At 43.5% G+C, this 21,801-nt stretch overlaps 1 protein-coding gene across 5 annotated transcripts in view; it reads left to right on the forward strand.

Annotated features, from left to right (window-relative positions):
- Positions 1–21,801, forward strand: part of LOC129834209 (anoctamin-1-like) — a 60,596-nt gene that overhangs the window by 25,021 nt on the left and 13,774 nt on the right. For all 5 annotated transcript variants that reach the window (XM_055898953.1, XM_055898952.1, XM_055898951.1 and 2 more), the window contains 12 exons: positions 3,720–3,818; positions 4,328–4,479; positions 6,891–6,945; positions 7,351–7,402; positions 7,584–7,639; positions 7,733–7,774; positions 11,006–11,070; positions 11,253–11,387; positions 12,210–12,370; positions 14,222–14,304; positions 15,750–15,821; positions 16,877–16,951. In XM_055898953.1, coding sequence (XP_055754928.1) covers positions 3,720–3,818; positions 4,328–4,479; positions 6,891–6,945; positions 7,351–7,402; positions 7,584–7,639; positions 7,733–7,774; positions 11,006–11,070; positions 11,253–11,387; positions 12,210–12,370; positions 14,222–14,304; positions 15,750–15,821; positions 16,877–16,951 — 1,047 coding nt within the window. The remainder of the gene's footprint in view (positions 1–3,719; positions 3,819–4,327; positions 4,480–6,890; positions 6,946–7,350; positions 7,403–7,583; positions 7,640–7,732; positions 7,775–11,005; positions 11,071–11,252; positions 11,388–12,209; positions 12,371–14,221; positions 14,305–15,749; positions 15,822–16,876; positions 16,952–21,801) is intronic.

Genomic DNA, 21,801 nt, shown 5'->3' on the forward strand with positions numbered 1-21,801 from the left:
ATAGATTTTCTCTACAAAGGGAGTAATTGTTTTCAGCCTTACAAGCAAAAGAAGGCCTAATGTCATAGGTTATTATATACACTCTAGAGAGTGGCTATTGACCCATTAATCATTACTCATTTATCATAAATTGTTACATTGATCAAGACCCAAGATAAATTGTCTGCGGACCAAACACTTTAAAGACTCACCCTATCCCCTCAGTCCTTAAATTAAGTGAACACTTCTGATGACGTATCATGACGTCTGACGAGTATACACTTGCAGGGCAAGGGGCAAGGGAGGAAGGAATGATTTTTAAATGGACCACCCTCGGCCGGAAATTCATCACTTGTTCATCCCGTGATGATTGTGTTTTCAGCCACCGGTAGCTTGTGGGTACTTTATATGGGCTACAGTCAATTATGAGTGCATGTCTACCTACACTTGAAGTCGGAAGTTTACATACACCTTAGCCAAATACATTTAAACTCAGTTTTTCACAATTCCTGACATTTAATCCTAGTACAAATTCCCTGTTTGAGGTCAGTTAGTATCACCACTTTATTTTAAGAATGTGAAATAATAGTAGAGAGAATGATTTATTTCAGCTTTTAGTTCTTTCATCACATTCCCAGTGGGTCAGAAGTTTATATACACTCAATTAGAATTTTGTAGCATTGCCTTTAAATTGTTTAACTTGGGTCAAACGTTTTTGGGTAGCCTTCCACAAGCTTCCCATAATAAAATGGGTGAATTTTGGCCCATTCCTCCTGACAGAGCTGGTGTAACTGAGTCAGGTTTGTATGCCTCCTTGCTCGCACACGCTTTTTCAGTTCTGCCCACACATTTTCTATAGGATTGAGGTCAGGGCTTTTGATGGCCACTCCAATACCTTTTCCTGCCTCATGATGCCATCTATTTTGTGAAGTGCACAAGTCCCTCCTGCAGCAAAGCACCCCCACAACATGATACTGCCACCCCCGTGCTTCACGGTTGGGATGGTGTTCTTTGGCTTCAAAGCCTCCCCCTTTTTCCTCCAAACATAACGATGGTCATTATGGCCAAACCGTTCTATTTTTGTTTCATCAGACCAGAGGACATTTCTCCAAAAAGTATGATCTTTGTCCGCATGTGCAGTTGCAAACTGTAGTCTGGCTTTTTTATGGTGGTTTTGGAGCAGTGGCTTCTTCCTTGCTGAGCGGCCTTTCAGGTTATGTCGATATAGGACTCGTTTTACTGTGGATATTGATACTTTTGTACCTGTTTCCTCCAGCATCTTCACAAGGTCCTTTGCTGTTGTTCTGGGATTGATTTGCACTTATCGCACCAAAGTACGTTCATCTCTAGGAGACAGAACGCGTCTCCTTCCTGAGAGGTATGACGGCTGTGTGGTCCCATGGTGTTTATACTTGCGTACTATTGTTTGTACAGATGAACGTGGTACCTTCAGGCGTTTGGAAATTGCTCCCAAGGATGAACCAGAGTTGTGGAGGTCTACAAAACAATTCTTTAGGTCTTGGCTGATTTCTTTAGATTTTTCCATGATGTCAAGCTAAGAGGCACTGAGTTTGAAAGTAAGCCGTGAAATACATCCATAGGTACACCTCCAGTTGACTCGAATTATGTCAATTAGCATATCAGAAGCTTCTAAAGCCATGACATAATTTTCGTGAATTTTCCAAGCTGTTTAAAGGCACAGTCAACTTAGTGTATGTAAACTTCTGACCCACTGAAATTGTAATACAGTGAATTATAAGTGAAATAAACTGTCTGTAAACAATTGTAGGAAAATGCACAAAGTAGATGTCCTAACCGACTTGCCAAAACTATAGTTTGTTAACAAGAAATTTGTGGAGTGGTTGAAAAACGAGTTTTAATGACTCCAACCTAAGTGTATGTAAACTTCCGACTTCAACTGTATATTAAATAATTGATTATTAATATACGCCTACTGTATGATGGCTGGTAAATTAATTAGCTAACTAACATTAGCCTGCCTAGATGGAACTTCCAAAAGATATTTTAAAAAAGCCATATTTACTTTTTATTAGATGTGTTTTTGCCATCATGTGCATTAGTAACACAATTTCTAACTTATTTGCTTTTGTTTTTACTTACACTTGTATGTTGACTTCTCCATTGAGTTTTCGCAAACTTTTCTTAGCGGATGTACAATCGTTGCGAATTGAATTATGGTATCACAAGGTATGACCCAGGTGCAGACAGTGAAGAAAAGTGATGAAAACAAAAGTTTATTCCTTGAACAGGGGCAGGCAAACGACAGGTCAAGGCAGGCACGGGTCAATAATCCAGAGAGGGTGTAACGTACAGGACAGCAGGCGGGCTCAGGGTCAGGGCTGGCAGAACGGTCAGGAGCAGGAAAACAGGCAGGAGCAGGGAAAACAAAACGCTGGTAGGTTCTACGAACAAAACGAACTGGCAACAGACAAACAGAGAACACAGGTATAAATACACAGGGGATAATGGGGAAGATGGGCGAAACAGATCAGGGCGTGACACATGGGGAGTTTCAGGCCCCGGAGGGAACATAATTGTACACTCGCAAAGCCTACTAAAAACGAGGGCTGAGGGGCTTACGTTGCAAACTTCCCTTGCTTGGCTAATCATTTGACCCACCCTCCAAGATGGCAACGGGGATTCCCCAAAGAGCACAAGGCGATGGTAAGTGGACGAGGGTGTGTCTTTTAAGTGTTTGGACCGCAGCCATTGTGTCTCCCATTCAGATTGAAATACCTACAGTATACAGCATAAAACATATTTGGGATTTAAAAACCATGGGAAACTTCCCCGTATGAAAGAGTAATGGTAAGGCCTAGTTCCTAACCACTCCATTTTGCAAACCACTACTGAAACCACTGAAGTAAAGATTTGACATGTGTTTACTGTTCTATCTTTTATCGTTGATATGTGTTTTGTAATGTCTGTTACGTGACATTTTGCAGAAAAATGGTAGGAGGCATGTGGTTCTGTGGGAGTTGGGTTCCCATTGCATGCATGAAGAGGTCTCTTACCATTTAGTGATTGTTGCTCACATGGGAGAAGATTTGTTTTGAGTGATATTAAGGCAAATTCAAAAGGATTTCATACTTATTGACAACATCTGTATGCTTTGTTGAGTAAGTCGGAACAACCCTCCCCGTTTTATTTTATTAATTTACTTTGTCCATGAATGAGGGTTGTTTGTGGATAATCGAACCAAAGCCCCAAAATAGAATTGGCAGGATCTGTTCTGCTTGATTTTACTGTGAAAAGTGTAGTCTGCCACAGTGTTCTCAACAGACAGGGCCAGGACCCTGAAGTGGGCTGGGAGGTGTGAGGATGTAGGTCAGGAGCATATGAGAGGGACTTACATAACCACTGTTGTTTTTGATAGAGGAGATTGTGGAGAGAGAACTTTTATCCGGAATATATTAGACTATGAGACATGGTTTTCTATTCAAGTGGATACAGCCTTTGGCTGACTCAAACCAACAACAATCCTTGCTATTGTAGCATTGCGACTTTTTTTTCAGTTATAATGCTGCAGTATCATTGCTGTGCTTTACCTTGGAGAGACTGATTAGTCCTTAAAGATGTGACAGTAGCTTCATTCTAGGGACACATATATCTCGCAGATAAAACAGGGGAAACTTATTTCATCACACATTAAAATATCCATGAAAGTCTTTTGCCTTATTATTATTATTTTATTCAACATCACGTTCTCTGTTTCCCAGAACAAAATCCCAGGAATTGGCTTCCTGAAGATCCATGCTCCCTGGAATGTGCTCTGTCGGGAGGCAGAATTCATAAAGCTCAAGATGCCCACCAAAAAGGTATGGCCTGCCTTTAGATGGATCACTGTAGATCACTGGTCAGTTTCTATGAGAAGGCAGCTCCCGCTCAGGCCAGTCAAAGTTCTTCCCTCTCTTAGCACCCCAATGCTCGAACAGGCTTCCCCCTAAAGTCAGGACAGCAGAGTCCCTGCACAACTTCTGAAATGTCTAAAACCCTATCCTTTTTTAAAGAGTACCTTAAATAACTCTCACAGCGCCCCGGCGCTACCCTCCCCATCCCTCTCCCCCCCAAAAATAAAAAATGGACTTGTCTTTTTCTACTCGCACTGACGTTGCTGATAAACACATTGTTGAGGGAACATGTCCTTGATACGATAGTGATGGCTTGTTGTCTCACCTAGCTATCATAAGATGAAGGCACTAATTGTAAGTCGCTCTGGATAAGAGGGTCTGTGAAATGACTAAATTGTTCAAACAAACAAGAATAATGTAACTGATAGCCTTTCATTTCTCAACGTGCTTTCTTCCTGTTTTCCCGTTCCCTTCAGGTGTACGAGGTCAAACAGGGAAGTAATGTGGTGGAGAGGATCAATCTGTTCATCCGCAAAGTGACTGCACCACTTCATCCTAAAGTGGAGCCGAATAGAGCCCAAAATGTGAAGCATCTTTCCCACCCGTTCTCCCGGGAAAAGCAGCACCTGTGAGTATAGTAGTAGCACTGAGACCTGTGGCATTGGTTCAGGGGTTTAGTCTCATCATTGAACATTAAGTGCATTCTGACAAGTGATCAACGATGCAGAGCTCAAAGGTTAATGGGTGTCCTCCCAGTTCTATGCATGTGAGAAATTCAAAGTGGCTTGAAATGTTTATTGCAATTGGAAAGAACTGTATTTTCAATGCAAGACATGGGTACAATGCCACAGTATAGCTATTTAAATCATTACAGCACTGGTTGTGGCGTTATTGACACTAGAACCGCTAAAGCAGTAATTTTGACTGCTCATAAGTTTTAAAACAATTATTAAGCTGCCATTTTTTCCGTTTTGCCCGCCTCCGTCCTTGACTTTTCCTAAATAGGTCTACATAACACACTGCCGTTGTTAGAATCGCAATATGACAAACAGAACTGGAGTTATAACCAGTTTTATGAGGACATGCCATTTAAAAATATATATATTGGGGGAGTACATAGTGTACATAGTGAGAGCGTGCGTAATTTACAATGGCAAGAAGACCTAGATGAATGGATGAACATGTTGCCTTAGCGATGCTACAAGATCCGAATGAAAATGACTCAGATGGCGGGGAAGAAATGAATCATGATGATTGTTCTTCTGATTCTGAGCCGCAGCCTGAATAACCTACACCTTCTAGGCTTAAGTGCAAAAAAAAAAGCCCAAATGGTGTGCATTGCGTAGGTTCCCCCGCCACAACCAAATGGAACAGTGAGAGAGGAGAGTGGAAGGGATGGCACCATTTAGATAGAACAAGCCAATGACACTGCTACATGGAGATTATCAACACCAAATGTTATTACGGAGTAAGGATCTGTCTGTTGATGACCTGGAAGTGTTCATTTTAATCCTGTACGTCCGTGGAGTATTCGGTGGAAAGAGCTTGTGTATGGGGAGCTTTTGATCAGACTTGAATGGGATACTTTTATTTTGAGAAAACATGTCACGGGATTGATTCAGAGAGATCATGCGTTACCTCCATTTTGATGACAAAGAAACAAACAAATTCGCCATGGTATCCAGCGAATAGATAATTGACTATTTTTCACTACTGTCATATCGACACTTCTTATAATGCCATTATTGCTTATGCGCTGATTTTCACTATTTATCAATCCCACTTATAATGATGTTTAGGCTACTGATGTTTTCATCATTAGATTGTGCGTCTTGCTGACTGCGCGCCTTGGTGGTTGGGGTATTTTTTGGTGGGGGGGGGGGTCATTATAAAAATAATCTGTTAGTGTGTTCAATGGAGGTACTGTATGCTTTCTGTTTCATAGCTGTAACAAAGGCACCCCACTAAAAAAATTGATTGAACACCTGCGTTTTTGTGTTTAAAAAAATAATAATTCTTTACATACTGTATAGTCTACAGTAACATAAACAAATGAAAATGCAATTGTTATTTGAAATACAATAAAGAGTATTCTGTTACCTTAGACCTTCATAAACACAACCAAATGATACTTTTTGCGATAGCGTATATGAAATATGAATTACACTGTAAGAATGTCGCAGTCAAAATGACTGCTCATTTGCTTGAAGGGGGGGTCCCACACGGCCCAGCAGTTTTAGTGTTAAAGATTGTAATTAGTGAGCTGGATGCTTTTAAGTGCAGAATATGTGATTATGTATGAATGATACAGGCTGCTACCTGTAATTATTCATCTCAGTAGGTGCATTTCCCCATAATGGGATATGGCTGAGCTGAAATAAATGGAATTGAAATTGTTCTTCTACCCCCGCAGTCTTCACCAGTCTTGAGCTCTTTGTCATTTTTGACATGGTTAATGGCCCCACTGTGCCATGACGGTAATAATGTAGAGGTGCAATCAACAGGCCCAAAATCAACGGATACAAGATCTGAACAAAGATGTTGTCCGGAAGACATCCACACTGCGGTTCAATATTCTTTTTAAACAGAGACTTATCCTCTGATGTTCAAGGAATAATTCATCCGCGTTTGGATGTTAGAATATTATGTATTGTAAAAAGCACCATAATTTAATGTGTTTTGAGCGAGGCTAGTAAACAAGCTAGATTTTATTCACGAGAGTGGGCATAGAGGTTACAGGCTATTTTGAGCTGACTCTCAATGAACACTGTGTAGGCCAGGCTGCTGACTAACCCTAGCTACCAAGACATGTTGCAACCATATTCTCCTTGTAACCACCTTGTATTGTATGTCTGGTCTAACTAATGACAACACATGTGTATGTCATCTTGGCCTCAAAAAAAAACCATTGCTGTCCGCGTACCTACAAATCTAATATGATGTGTCTGCACGGAACAGTAACATAGTTTCTGCCGGTTGAGTACATGGCTCGTTAAAGAAACCACTGACAGAAGGCTCCTCTGTCTTCTGTATTAACAGGTTTGATCTCTCAGACAGAGAGTCTTTCTTCGACAGCAAAACCAGGGCCTCAATAGTAAGTACTATAGATCTGCTTGAATGATGGGCAAGTCAATAAAAAGCCCTTCACACCACAAGTAAACGTATTTGTTTTGTTCATGTGATTTACTTTCCATTGGATTCTTTCTCAATCAGCGGATGTTGCTCCCAGTGGAGATGGTGTAGAACTTTACCGCTCCAGAGAAACGTCAATACTGAGCTAAAATGACTTTGGAGATAGCCAGGAAGTTTGAAAACAACTTGCCCATCAATGCATTTTGAGTTGTTCATTAATGACCAGGAGTTGAGGTCCCTTTCTTAACAAATTCATTGCACAAGACAGGATTTCTGCCCTATTTGGATGTGATTATTACCTGAGATCATCTTAATACATTGCAGAAGTATTTTTGTATTTATTTTCATGTTTTTTTTACCCATTTAGGTTTATGAAGTGTTGAAACGTACAAGATGCACGAAAGCCAAATACACCATGGGTAAGCCGAGCCACGTCCCCTCTCTCTCGTGGATATTACAATGAATGTGGATCCTTTAGGGTTGTAAATTAAATCTGTCTTATCTTTCTAGACACCACTAGTATGCTGTAGTAGAATATTATTGCTATTGTGTGCCTTCTGTTTGATCGTAAATTTGATCTCTGGAAAATGACATTTACAGGAATCACCAGTCTCCTTGGCAATGGTGTTTACACTGCTGCGTACCCTCTTCACGATGTGGGTATATTACTACACATATTATCAATACCCATGCAAAGCCAAGCGCTCTGTGACCAGACACCACTCATTGTGTCATTACTTGTCTTGCAGGGGGATGTTGACGGCATGGGGCCGGAGGCCAATGACAGAAAGGTGAGACGAGCAAATCATCGGTCATGTCAATATGCAATCAATGAAATCACCAACTAATCCATCATTTGTGTCACTGTTAGCGATTATCATAAACCATTTTATTGTGAGGAGAGGAAAGTCTTGTCGTTAGCGACAGCATATTGAAAAGGTTAAAGCACAGAATTCAAATGCTGCCTAAACGCAAGCCCTCAGCAACGATGGAGAGGAAAAGCCCCATTTGGCTTAGAGAATAATTACACTGTATTGAAAGTGTCACCACGGCAACAGGCATAATCCCTTTTCACCATCCTCGAGCATTGTACAACAACGAGTCTGGTCGAATCTAAGCGATTTAAGCCCAGAGCAAAGACAATCTAAAGAATTTCCAAGCTGCCATATGGCAGTGGTATGTCTTTTCCCACCCATCTTCTGTAGTCCGTGCACAGAGCAAATTGAGTGCTCTTTCACAGAAATGACTTATCTCCTTGAGATGATGGCATGATCACATTTTAGAGGTGATGTTGTTATGAGTTGTTCCATGGTTTGTTGTTTTTCCAGTCCTGTGTTACGCTGGTCTATGATGAGTCACAGGCATCACTCATTTGTCTTGCAAAGTGGGAGCTCTGTTTGGGAACAGACAGAGCCATTGGGGTGGAGGATGGTAACCTACTGAAGCTCTGTTTGGTGCTGTGCCATTGGGACTACAGTTCACTGTTCAGTAAAAAAAATATTTGTGAGACTCTGATGGCAGGACCCCTGGGTGCCCATTTCCCTGCCTGAGAGCGATGGCACTTTATTAGTGAAACCTCATGTCTGACAGGCAGAGGAGTACAACATGAGACCAACAGTGAAATTTACTTATATAATGTCATGTAGATGCACACTAGCGACTACTGAGTAGCAATATAAGAGTCGTCTAAATAACATTTGATGCTCAAGGATGATCTTGACCTGTCAGACGACGCAGACCACAGCACCCTGTCCCTACATGCTGATCCTGGGCCCGGTTTCATGAAACATCTTAAGTGGTTCCCTTAAGTACAAAAGTGCAGAGAGGACACATGAATAAGAATAATTCCCTCGTTATCGAGATCGCAACTTATTTATCTTATGATCATGACATGAAAGTTGTTTTGTCGAGATCACGAGATAAACTCTATCAATAGGAGTGGACGTAAAGATGATAGATTGACAGTATGGCTGAGGCGGCAGAGTCCACAGTGGATCAGCACATACGTTTTTATTGATTGCTACACTAAGGGATGGTACGTTTCATGCTAACATCATGCTTTCATTTGTCTTTGGAGCTCATTATCAGTTTATAAGTTAGAATGTTAGCAAGCTAAATGTTCCTTACCTTGAGCTCAGGGCTTGTGGGGCATTCAAGCCCAGAATGATGCCTGACAGGCAGCACTGTCTCCCGGGCTGAGCGCCACCCTGAAGACCATAGCCAATCGCATGCAAGCAACAACGCAGCTGACTTGGCTAGTCTTGTGAGCAAGCAAGCTAGTAGTCCTGTTAGCTAGCTAGTATCTCAGGCTCTGTAGTAGTCACATTATTATTTTTTTGTTTTGTTTGTTTATTACCCCCTTTTTCTCCCCAATTTCGATTTTGTCTCATCGCTGCAACTCCCCAACGAACTAGGGAGGCGAAGGTCGAGTCATGCGTTCTCCCGCCAAACCGCGCTTCTTAACACCCGCCCACTTAACCCGGAAGCCAGCCAGAACTGGCGACCAACAGTTCAACTGGCGACCAAGGTCAGCCTGCAGGCTCCCGGCCCACCACAAGGAGTTGGTAGAGCGTGATGAGCCAAGGAAAGCCCCTCCGGCCAAACCTTCCCCCAACCCAGACGATGCTGGGACAATTGTGCCCGCCTTATGGGACTTCCAATCACGGCCGGTTGTGACACATCCCGGGATTGAACCCGGGTCTGTAGTGACGCCTCTAGCACTGCAATGCAATCTAGCACAGTGCCTTAGACCGCTGTACCACTCGGGAGGCCCAGTAACATTATTTCTGATACCTTTATCAGAATCCCACAGTTCTTCCATTTTTACTTAATGAGAATAGTATACATTATTATGCATAATTTAGATAATGCCACCAGAGGGGGTCAGAGTTTAACATGTTAACCTCTACAGGATCAGTTGGTCCCCCGCGGGATAGTTGAGCTGACGTAGGCTAATGTGATTAGCAGGAGGTTGTAAGTAACAAGAACATTTCCCAGGACATAGACATATCTGATATTGGCAGAAATCTTAAATTCTTGTTAATCTAACTGCGTTGTCCAATTTACAGTAGCCATTACAGTGGAAGAGTACCATGCTATTGTTTGAGGAGAATGCACAGTTATGAACTTGAAAATGTATTAATAAACCAATTAGGCACATTTGGGCAGTCTTGGTACAAAATTTTGAACAGAAATGCAATGGTTCATTGGATCAGTCAAAACCTTTGCTAATGCACTGCTGCCATCTAGTGGGCAAAATCTAAATTGCCCCTGGGCTGGCATAATACATTATGACCTTTCTCTTGCATTTCAAAGATGATGGTACAAAAACAAATACCAAAAAATGCATATTTCTTTCTTTGTATTATCTTTTACCAGATCAAATGTGTTATATTCTCCTATAGTAATTTAACATTTCCACAAACTTCAAAGTGTTTACTTTCAAATGGTATCAAGAATATGTATATCCTTGCTTCAGGTCCTGATTTGGGTATGTCATTTTTGGCAAAAATTTAAAAAAAGGGGCGGATCCTTAAGAGGTTTTAAAACGTGTTCTGCAACTGACTAAAGTTAAGGAAACTTTAAGGGAAAATATTGTGGGAAAATAAACTGAAGGGGTTTTATGCAACCGGCCCCTAGGCCTTAATGGCACTGATTCTGTGTGCAGATGTACTCAATCACACAGACATAATGTACTTTGCCTTTGGCAAAACTCAGGCTGCAAATATAGCATTGAGATCACAGCACAGCTGTGACTAGTAACGGCCATGCAATATTTCATAAGGGCTTTGTGATGGGACTGACCGTTTCCTATCAGCCTTTTTTAAATGCATAATCTGCAAGATGAATTTCAATCATTTATGAGCCCAAACCGACTTATCCTCTGTTTTATAATGAGTCTCAGAAGTAAGATAAGAAGCTAGATTAAATAGTAATTACATTTTTTTAAAGTCCATCATGGATTTGCCTCTAAGTATTTTGTTTAATTAAAGATGTTGTTTTACCCGTTATTGTCTTGTCAGATCTTGTATGAAGAATGGGCAAGCTACAGTGTCTTCTACAAGTACCAACCAATTGGGTTAATCAGGTGAGAGAATCCTGCTCTAAATTCTAGGACATGACAATGCAGAGAGTACATACTATACTGTATTGTAGCAATCAAACAGACAAAGCATTATATCATGTGCTTGAGTTAATGTTAGTTAATCACCATATCTGAATTGATTCCTGATGTATGTACTCAGTGCTGCTTTCCTTCCTCTCCTGCAGGAAGTACTTTGGGGAGAAGATTGGCCTGTACTTTGCCTGGCTGGGGGTTTACACCCAGATGCTGATCCCAGCTGCCATAGTGGGGGCCATAGTGTTCCTGTACGGCTGTGCCACTGTGGACAATGACATTCCCAGGTACACTGACCTCCCACAACTACAAACAACGTCACTTATAACTACACGTACAACTACACCAATACGTTTAGATTTCTAATGGCATGGAAGCACTAGGGAGGGTTTATCAGAAACTCAAGAGTTGCTAAACACAGTGTTGTAACAGTTGCCTTGCACAGATATGCCGCAATGTTTTGTTATTGCTTTTCATTTGGAGTCTGTGCGTTCTTGGTATTTAAAGTAAATGCTGCCTACAGCCAGCCCTTCTATGCAAGACACGTTATAAGGCTCTGAGATTAAATAGGCCATTATGTTGTGCTCCTATTGCACAGCAATACTGTAGCCTACCCATACTGTCATAGGCTACCTGTCTATTAAATGAGCAACGGAATGGTAGCTTAATATTTGTTGTGTAGCAGTAAATAAATGCTGCTATGTGATCTTCTTACCAATGGCAAAAGCATCCGTTTTGTCATTAGACCTGTGTTGTTATTAGCCTACCATTATTATAATTACTGTTCATCAACCACCTCCATTTCCCGCAATGACAATATTTGTTTGCAATACTGTTGATTAACCAGTAGAAGTTGTGCATACGCATGGTCTGAGATTTGCGTGGAGATACGCACACACTTTCCCGTCAAATTCAAAATGTTATAAATAATAACCTTTGCGGGAACTGGCGTATGCAAGGATTAGTCTTTTTTGTGCACTAGTACATTCGTTCATTCCTCGTTGCTGTTGGACTCTATAGCCTCTAAAACTGGTAACTGAGTTTATGCTGATCATTATGGTTAGATCACTTTTACTGAGATTTTCCTCAAATGTTCTTCTCCCACACAGCATGGAGATTTGTGATGCGAGAAACAACATCACCATGTGCCCACTGTGTGACCGCGCTTGCAGCTACTGGAAGCTGAAGACCGCATGCGGCACGGCCAGGGCCAGCCATCTTTTTGACAACCCGGCCACTGTCTTCTTCTCCATCTTCATGGCCCTCTGGGGTGAGCCATCCCTCCCATGTTCTCTCTCTCATCTTCTGCCAATAAAACAATGCCATCTGCTACAGACCACAGGACCAGGCAGAGTCCTGCAGGGCAACCTGGTCTCAGAGCCAACCTACTTTTTGTTTTTTACTTAAATAACCATCGGTCTTATGTAACCATACCAAACATAACATGTAATACTAATTTGAGTGTCCTGGATTTACATTTACTATGTTACGTCTATTCTATGAGACCAGGCTGTGCAGGGCCACGGGAGACCAGTGTCAGTTGCCATTAGAAGACAGTCTTTTGAGTTAAAATTGTGGTAAAGGTTCGGATTGTAGGTTCCTATATTAAGAGGAGATAAGATCATAACCTGTTTGAGTTTCAGAGATGTTGATCTTTTGGACTATAGTTGAAGTTTAAACCCTGGTCCATTCACTTTGCTACGTCTTTCTCGTACTGTAGTCATTAAGCAGTCCCTCCAGGATTTCGTGGTGATTTAAAAAAAATTACTTGTGGCCAAAAATGCCTATTATACTGCGGCAATTATAATATTGTTCATTGCAATATGCAATGATTTTGTCCAATTTGTCACAAATAGGCTGATGAAGGAAAAAGTTTGACGTGTGGCTTGTTTGAACCATATTATGTGGTAAATGTGCCGTGATTGGTTGACATTGCGAGTCCTCTTTGTTATGCAGTGATCAGTCAGTTTTAATGCAATACAACTGAAATGATTTGACTGTTTTATGTTGTAATATTGCAGTAATTGGTCAAATTTGCAAGCTCTTGCATAATAGTCTCGAAAAACCAAACCTTAGGCAGTGACTAGACCTAGGGTCTGGTTTCAATGTTGGACTATTTTGGCATACACAGTAGCAGGGGTATTCAACCAGGGGTCCGTGGAGGTACTGCAGGGGGTCCGCATTTTTCTTCCCAGTGTATCGCTAGCAACAACAGAATAAAGGAATTTTGAATTACATAAGTACAATAGAAAAGAGGAGAATCTCTTCTTTCTAATGATATCAACTTTATTGCTCAACTGCTAATATGGAGCAAATTAAACTAATTGGAGCAAATTACACTCACTGGTGTATCTGACAGACTTTAACCTCGAATAGGCTACAGTGTGGCTAGTGCCACTGGCTCCTGGTAAGCTTTCTTGGATTGGATATGTATTTTTGCCAACACATGGCTAACCTTTGTTTAAACAGCTGCTCTTATGAGTTTTAAGTTACCTTTCTAGCTAATGGGCTATGCTAGTTTACACTTTCTCTTCCAATTATGTTGCGAGGTCAAAATAATAAAAAACTATCAAATAAATCTGTTCATTTTAATATGTTGCCATATTATTAAAAAAATTTGCTAACGTATGATGGGGGTCCCTGGCCCGCCGGTTTGCCTGGGAGGGGATCCCTGGGCATAGAGGAACTTCAACATTGCCGATGTCAGTCGTCACACTTTAATAAAATACAAAATAGTAGCCAGCAAGATGGAGATCAGAGGTTATTTTTAATGAGTGCATTTCACTAGTGGCTAGTTTGCATCAATTACATTTTACTAAAACCACTGCAAAGGTTTTGCCTTCAAACTTTTGTTTTGAATCGCGACGTTCTGACTTGTCTGCCTCGTGATTTGTTGGGAGAGTTTTCTGTCTGAACGATAGAGTAGTGATGTAGGTAGAGACGTAGTTCCTCTATGCCAAAAGAGTCCATCACTGAAACCAGACCCTGGTCACTGTTGCCGAGTGTGTGGTTTCCGAGACTACGCATAATACGCTGGCTATTGTTGATTTTGCTAAACAAATTTTGATTGCAAAATCCTGGAGGGACTGATTTTAAGGATGAGTTGTGTTTTGTTTCCCAGCTGCCATGTTCATGGAGCACTGGAAGAGAAGGCAAATGAGACTAAATTACATCTGGGATTTGACTGGCTTTGAAGAGGAAGAGGTGAGCCTGTGCCCTTGTTTTGGAACCTGTTTTGACCAATTTGGACAAGAACATCTGATACAATAAACAATGAAAAATGATTTCTCCTCTTAATCATGTTTTTTATATTGTTTTATGTTTTATATTATGGTGGTTCCTGAAGCAGATGCACAAGGTTTGAAATTGATTTTATTTATTTGTGAACTTAATTTTCTTGCAGCTTTCTCTACAGCTGCTGTTACTCAATACTAACCAACTTCCCCCGACAAGGTTTATATCACTCTCCCCCCCCCGAACACTCTTATCTATTTCAGAAAGAAATCATGGTATGTAAAAAAATAATAAGGCATTGTTTATATGACCCCCTATCAAACAGTCCCTTATTTGTCACTTTGAGGGGTGAGGGGTGGGAGTAGCCTAGTGGCCATCATTTCAAGTTTCAACGTTTATTCGCCACGTGCACAGGATACAACGGGTGTAAAACAGTACAGTGAAATGCTTACTTGTGAGCTCTTTCCCAACAGTGTAGTGATGAAAGTAATAATATAGATTAAACAACAAATAAAACTCAAGAAATAGGAGTTAAGATCAAGACAATACCGCAACAATGACTAGGTCTTGAGGCAGAATTTAATGTACTACGTTTTCTACCCCCACCCCTTTCTAGATATAATGAATAGGCAGTATAAAGAAGCCATTTTTTGGCTAAATATAAAAGGAATATCTGCTCTTTCTTTCTCTCTCTCTCACACACACTAAGGTGCTTCTTAACATCCTCTGTCCTCGTCTTTTTTTTAAAACATTTAGGCACTAGGCAGCACCTCCTGATGGTAGCAATTGTTTCCCTTATACCTGCCTTACCACCAGGGTATCTGGTAAACTGTGTTTCGTGACTGACTGCTGTGGTTCTCCCTTGGCTCTTTGCATGTCAGTGATGGTTAAAAAAAAAGACACTCGCTTTACCTTCTCCGTTTCTGTCTGCTCGCACAGATATGGGCTTGCTTCTGTTTAATATCAAATGACTGCAATGACTGTTTATGGTGACTGGTAGATGGGGGTAAGGTTGTTAAGTAGACAGGCAAGATAATGAATATAACCCGTAGAGGTATTCTAATAGGTGTCCTTATCAGAATGAGGGTAAAGTAAACATTTCCAAATGCATGAATGCCAAACTTATTTTTGAAAGCCTGCATCCCCTCTTACAGATACCTAACATTGTTCTGCCACACATTTCCTCCTGTATGCTAGAAATGTCGGTGGTGGTACCCCACACCGCACTGAGCTGAAACACCTAGCAGATGACAGAGCTTTCTGTGTGGGTGTTGCTATGTACTTGACAACTGGTAAAAACGGCATTAGACCTGGATGATGTCAGTTCCTCCATCTTGAGGAAAATGTGTTGATACCGCTAAGGTGATACCGCTGGACGAGCATGTTAATTCATGTGTATCTGCCCCCCCCCCTAGGGCCACCATAGGGCTGAGTATGAGATCCAAGTCATGCAGAAGACCCTGAAGAAACAGGATATGTCTCCCAAGGTAAGCCTTGTCCTATGTCTGTGCCTCTTGGTGGGCTGTTAAACAACACACTATCAATATTATTCAATAATTTATTTATTCTATGTATGCATCCGTGCATAGAATAAATAAATTATTGAAGATTATTCATGTGTTCAGTGTTTGTCTATTATTTTGCTGCATCAAGTGTCTGTTCGCGCTGGTGCGCTTGATTTATAGTGTCAGAGATGGGGACTGGAACCATCATAATAGAAGCACACAGAGTGCTTCTCCCCTCTCTCTATTCTCTGGGCGACATTTCCCTTTCGCAAACACACATGGCATTTGTCGCCTCCACTTTGTGTTCCCCACGTGAACTCCACCATTGTAAAGTTATCAACGTAGTCCGGAACTTGATTTAATGTCACAGAAGCATGCCAATCTAAAGTTGTACTCCTATATCGATTACCTCAATTCTACTGTCACTGTCTCCACATGCGCGTCTCATCTTCTCCTAGGCTGTAAAAATATAATGTATCCTGGAGTTGACCACAACCCATACCTCCACCCTCAGATATCAGCTATCAACTCTTGTATTACTTGGATGCTCTGCAGTCTATTGTAAGATGAACAACCTTTGCTGTCTCTATGTACTGCTGCATAACAACAGTTAGCACATGTTGGATATCAACACATGCCAGGGTGGTTGTTTATGTCTGGCTTTCTCTGTTCAGCAGCAAAACTGCAGCTCAGGCATGTCAGCTCCTTTCTCATCAGACCTCGAAGGGGTCATTACTTTCCCTTGCTCATCTGAAAACACGGTCTGAAGTCGCTGATCCTCTTTTTTTTTTATACACATTGAGATGTGATTTGACTGCACAGTTACGTGTCCGGGAGCTCCCATTATGTGTGCTTGATTGGAGCGGCGTCAGTCCGCTCGGGGCGAGAGTCCCTCAGACTTGTTTGAAAAGGGCTGTGTCAGCGTAAGCAATCACTGCTGAGGTCACGGTCGCTGTCAGACAGATACTACTGCTTTTTTGCTTCTTTATGTTTGCTCTTATTTCTCACTTGATTATGTATTAATTACTCTGTTTCAGGATAAAAAAGTGAAACTGACATGTACAGACCGTGCACCAGCATATATGACGGGACTTTTCACTATGCTTTTTATGGTAAGTTGATGTGCCCAGGGCCCACATGGCTCGTTAGTCTCTGGTATTAGATACAGGGACGTCACTAGTCTGGCAATTGAAAGCTATGCAGATCTTCTGTACACACACACACACACACACACACACACACACACACACACACACACACACACACACACACACACACACACACACACACACACACACACACACACACACACACACACACACACACACACACACACACACACACACACACACACACACACACACACACACACACACACACACACACACACACACACACACACACACACACACACACACACACACACAAAATTAGGCCTACAGGTAACTGCCAGAATAAAGGAAACACTTAAGTAAATGAGGGATACAAAGTATATTGAAAGCAGATGCTTCCACACAGGTGTGATTTCTGAGTTAATTAAGCAATCCCATCATGCTTAGGGTCATGTATTATTTTGGCTACCATAGCTATGCCCCCATCGGATGACAATGCCCCCATCCACAGGGCACGAGTGGTCACAATGGTTTGTCGATCATGAAAACAATGTATGCCATGGCCGTCTCAGTCACCAGATCTCAACCCAATTGAACATTTATGGGAGATTCTGGGGCAGAAATATGTGTTAATTTATCAAAAATAAAAAATAATGATATCACATTTATGTAAGTATTCAGACCCTTTACTCAGTACTTTGTTGAAGCACCTTTGAGTAGCAACTACAGCCTTGAGTCTTCTTGGGTATGAAGCTACAAGCTTGGAACACCTGTATTTGGGGAGTTTCTCCCATTCCTCTTTGCAGATCCTCTCAAGCTCTGTCAGGTTGGATGGGGAGCATTGCTGCACAGATATTTTACGGTCTCTCCAGAGATGTTGGATTGGGTTCAAGTCCGGGCTCTGGCTGAGCCACATTCAGAGACTTGTCCCAATGCCACTCCTGCGTTGTCTTGGCTGTGTGCTTAGGGTCGTTGTCCTCCTGTTGGAAGGTGAACCTTCGCCTCAGTCTGAGGTCCTGAACACTCTGAAGCAGGTTTTCATCAAGGATATCTCTGTACTTTGCTCTGTTCATCTTTGCCTTGATCCTGACTAGTTTCCCAGTCCCTGCAGCTGAAAACATGCCCACAGTATGATGCTTCCACCACCATGCTACACCATAGGGATGGTGCCAGGTTTTCTCCAGACGTGACGCTTGGTATTCAGGCCAATTAGTTGAATCTTGGCTTCATCAGACCAGAGAATCTTGTTTCTCATGGTCTGAGATCCTTTAGGTGCCTTTTGGCAAACTCCAAGCGGGCTGTCATATGCATTTTACTGAGGTGTGGCTTCCTTCTGGCCACTACCATAAAGGCCTGATTGGTGGAGTGCTGCAGAGATGGTTCTAATTCTGGAAGGTTGTCCCATCTCCACAGAGGAACTCTGGAGCTCTGTCAGAGTGACCATCGGGTTCTTGATCACCTCCCAGACCAAGGCCCTTCTTCCCCAATTACTTTGTTTGGCCGGGCGGCCAGCTCTAGGAAGAATCTTGGTAGTTGCAAACTTCGTCCATTTAAGAATGATGGAGGCCACTGTGTTCTTGGAGACCTTCAATGATTCAGAAATGTTTTGGTACCCTACCCCAAATCTGTGCCTCGACACAATCCTGTCTCGGAGCTCTACAGACAATTCCTTCGACCACATGGCTTGGTGTTTGCTCTGACATGCACTGTCAACTGTGGGACCTTATATAGACAGGTGTGTGCCTTACCAAATCATGTTAAATCAATTGAATTTACCACAGGTGGACTCCAATTAAGTTGTAGAAACATCTCAGGGATGATCAATGGAAACAGGATGCAGCTCAGCTCAATTTCGAGTCTCATAGCAAAGTGTCTGAATACTTTTACTTTTATACATTTTCAAAATTTCTCAACTTGTTATCGCTTTGTCATTATGAGGTATTGTGTGTAGATTCCTGAGGATTTTTATTTATTTAATCCATTTTAGAATAAGGCTGTAACGTAGAAAAAGTCAAGGGATCTGAATACTTTCCGAAGGCACTGTATATGAATGAATGAATTAAATGTATTTTCGTATCAAATCGCCAGTTGGCAACCCATCCCTTATGGGATTAATTGACACATAAACAAACATTACAATAATTCACTGTGATAATTCAGTGCTAATTCTTCTTTAGTATTTTACAGATTGAAAGCTGAAAAAAAGTATTATCCACAATCTGCTCTGGACAAGTCCAGTCATGGAGTGTCTTGACAAAATGAAACAAAAATATTTAGGCTGACATCATCCAGTGTCCAGAAAAGTTAATTTTAATTGTATGCAAATATGTGCATATTTAATTCGGTACATAATTAGCATATTTGTAAGGGCTGTCGCTCTCCTCATCCTCGGACGAGGAGAGGAGAGAAGGATCATCAGACCAAAATGCAGCTTCAGGGAAATAAGCCATCCTTTTATTTACACGACGATGGCAACACGAAACACAAAACACTTTCAAATTTACAAAACAAGAAAACGACGTCGACGAAACCTGAACATAAACTTACATAACTAAACATAAACTCACGGACAGGAAACAGACGACATCAAAATGAACGAACAGCCAAACAGTCCCGTATGGTATCGACACGACACAGACACGGAAGACAATCACCCACCAACAAACAGTGAGAACGCCCTACCTAAATATGACTCTTAATTAGAGGAAAATGCAAACCACCTGCCTCTAATCAAGAGCCATACCAGGCAACCCAAAACCAACATAGAAACAGATAACATAGACTGCCCACCCAAAACACATGCCCTGACCATAAACACATAAAAAACAACATAAAACAGGTCAGGACCGTTACAGAACCCCCCCCTCAAGGTGCGAACGCCGGGTGCACCAGCACAAAGTCCAGGGGAGGGTCTGGGTGGGCAGTTGACCACGGTGGTGGCTCCGGCTCAGGACGCTGTCCCCACACCACCATAGTCACTCCCTGCTTCTGTCTTCCCCTCCCAATGACCACCCTAAAACTCACATCCCCTAAATAAACGGCCAGCACCAGGAGAAAGGGCAGCACCGGGACAAGGGGCAGCACCGGGACAAGGGGCAGCACCGGGACAAGGGGCAGCACCGGGACAAGGGGCAGCACCGGGACAAGGGGCAGCACCGGGATAAGGGGCAGCACCGGGATAAGGGGCAGCACCGGGATAAGGGGCAGCACCGGGATAAGGGGCAGCACCGGGACAAGGGGCAGCACCGGGATAAGGGGCAGCACCGGAACAAGGGGCAGCACCGGGATAAGGGGCAGCACCGGGACAAGGGGCAGCACCGGGACAAGGGGCAGCACCGGGACAAGGGGCAACACCGGGACAAGGGGCAACACCGGGACAAGGGGCAGGTCCCGGCTGATACACTCTGGCAGATCCTGGCTGAGGGACTCTGGCAGGTCTATGCAGGCTGACGGCTCTCGACGCTCATGGCAGGCTGACGGCTCTCGACGCTCATGGCAGGCTGACGGCTCTCGACGCTCATGGCAGGCTGACGGCTCTCGACGCTCATGGCAGGCTGACGGCTCTCGACGCTCATGGCAGGCTGACGGCTCTCGACGCTCATGGCTCTCTGACGGCTCTGGCTGCTCATGGCTCTCTGACGGCTCTGGCTGCTCATGGCTCTCTGACGGCTCTGGCAGCTCATGGCTCTCTGACGGCTCTGGCTGCTCATGGCTCGCTGGCGGCTCTGGCAAATCCTGTCTGGTTGGCGGCTCTGGCAGATCCTGTCTGGTTGGCGGCTCTGGCAGATCCTGTCTGGCTGACGGCTCTCGACGCTCATGGCAGGCTGACGGCTCTCGACGCTCATGGCGGGCTGACGGATGGCTCAGATGGCGCTGGGGAGACGGATGGCTCAGATGGCGCTGGGGAGACGGATGGCTCAGATGGCGCTGGGGAGACGGATGGCTCTGGCCGGATACGGCGCACTGTAGACCTGGTGCGTGGTGCCGGAACTGGAGGCACCGGGCTAAGGATAAGCACCTTCCTACTAGTGCGGGGAGCAGGGACAGGGCACACTGTATTCTCAAAGCCCACTCTGTAACTGATGCGAGGCACCGGCACTGGTGACACCGGGCTGAGGACAAGCACATCAGGATTAGTAGGGGGAGAAGATACAGTGTGTACAGGGCTCTGGAGACGCACAGGTGGCTTAGTGCGTGGTGCCGGAACTGGAGGCACCGGGCTAGATACACGCACTACAGAGAGAGTGCGTGGAGGAGGAACTGGGCTCAGGAGACGCACTGGTAGCCTAGTGCGTAGTGTAGGCACTGTAGGTACTAGGCTGGGGCGGGGAGGTGGCGCCGGAAATACCGGACCGTGGAGAGTACTGGCACTCTTGAGCATTGAGCCTGCCCAACCTTACCTGGTTGAATGCTCCCGGTCGCCCGACCAGTGCGGGGAGGTGGAATAACCCGCACCGGACTATGTAGGCGAACCGGGGAAACCATGCGTAAGGCAGGTGCCATGTATGCCGGCCCGAGGAGACGCACTGGAGACCAGACGCGTTGAGCCGGCCTCATGACACCTGGCTCAATACCCAATCTAGCCCTACCAGTGCGGGGAGGTGGAATAACCCGCACTGGGCTATGCACTCGTACAGGAGACACCGTGCGCTCTACTGCGTAACACGGCGCCTGCCCGTACTCCCGCTCTCCACGGTAAGCCTGGGAAGTGGGCGCAGGTCTCCTACCTGCCCTTGGCCCACTACCTCCTAGCCCCCCCCCAATAATTTTTTGGGAATTACTTACGGGCTTTTTGGGCTTCCGTGCCAGACGCGTTCCCTCATAGCTCCGGTTCCTCTCTCCGGTAGCCT

This window comes from Salvelinus fontinalis, chromosome 35 (assembly GCF_029448725.1).
Source record: "Salvelinus fontinalis isolate EN_2023a chromosome 35, ASM2944872v1, whole genome shotgun sequence".
Classification (NCBI taxonomy): domain Eukaryota; kingdom Metazoa; phylum Chordata; class Actinopteri; order Salmoniformes; family Salmonidae; genus Salvelinus; species Salvelinus fontinalis.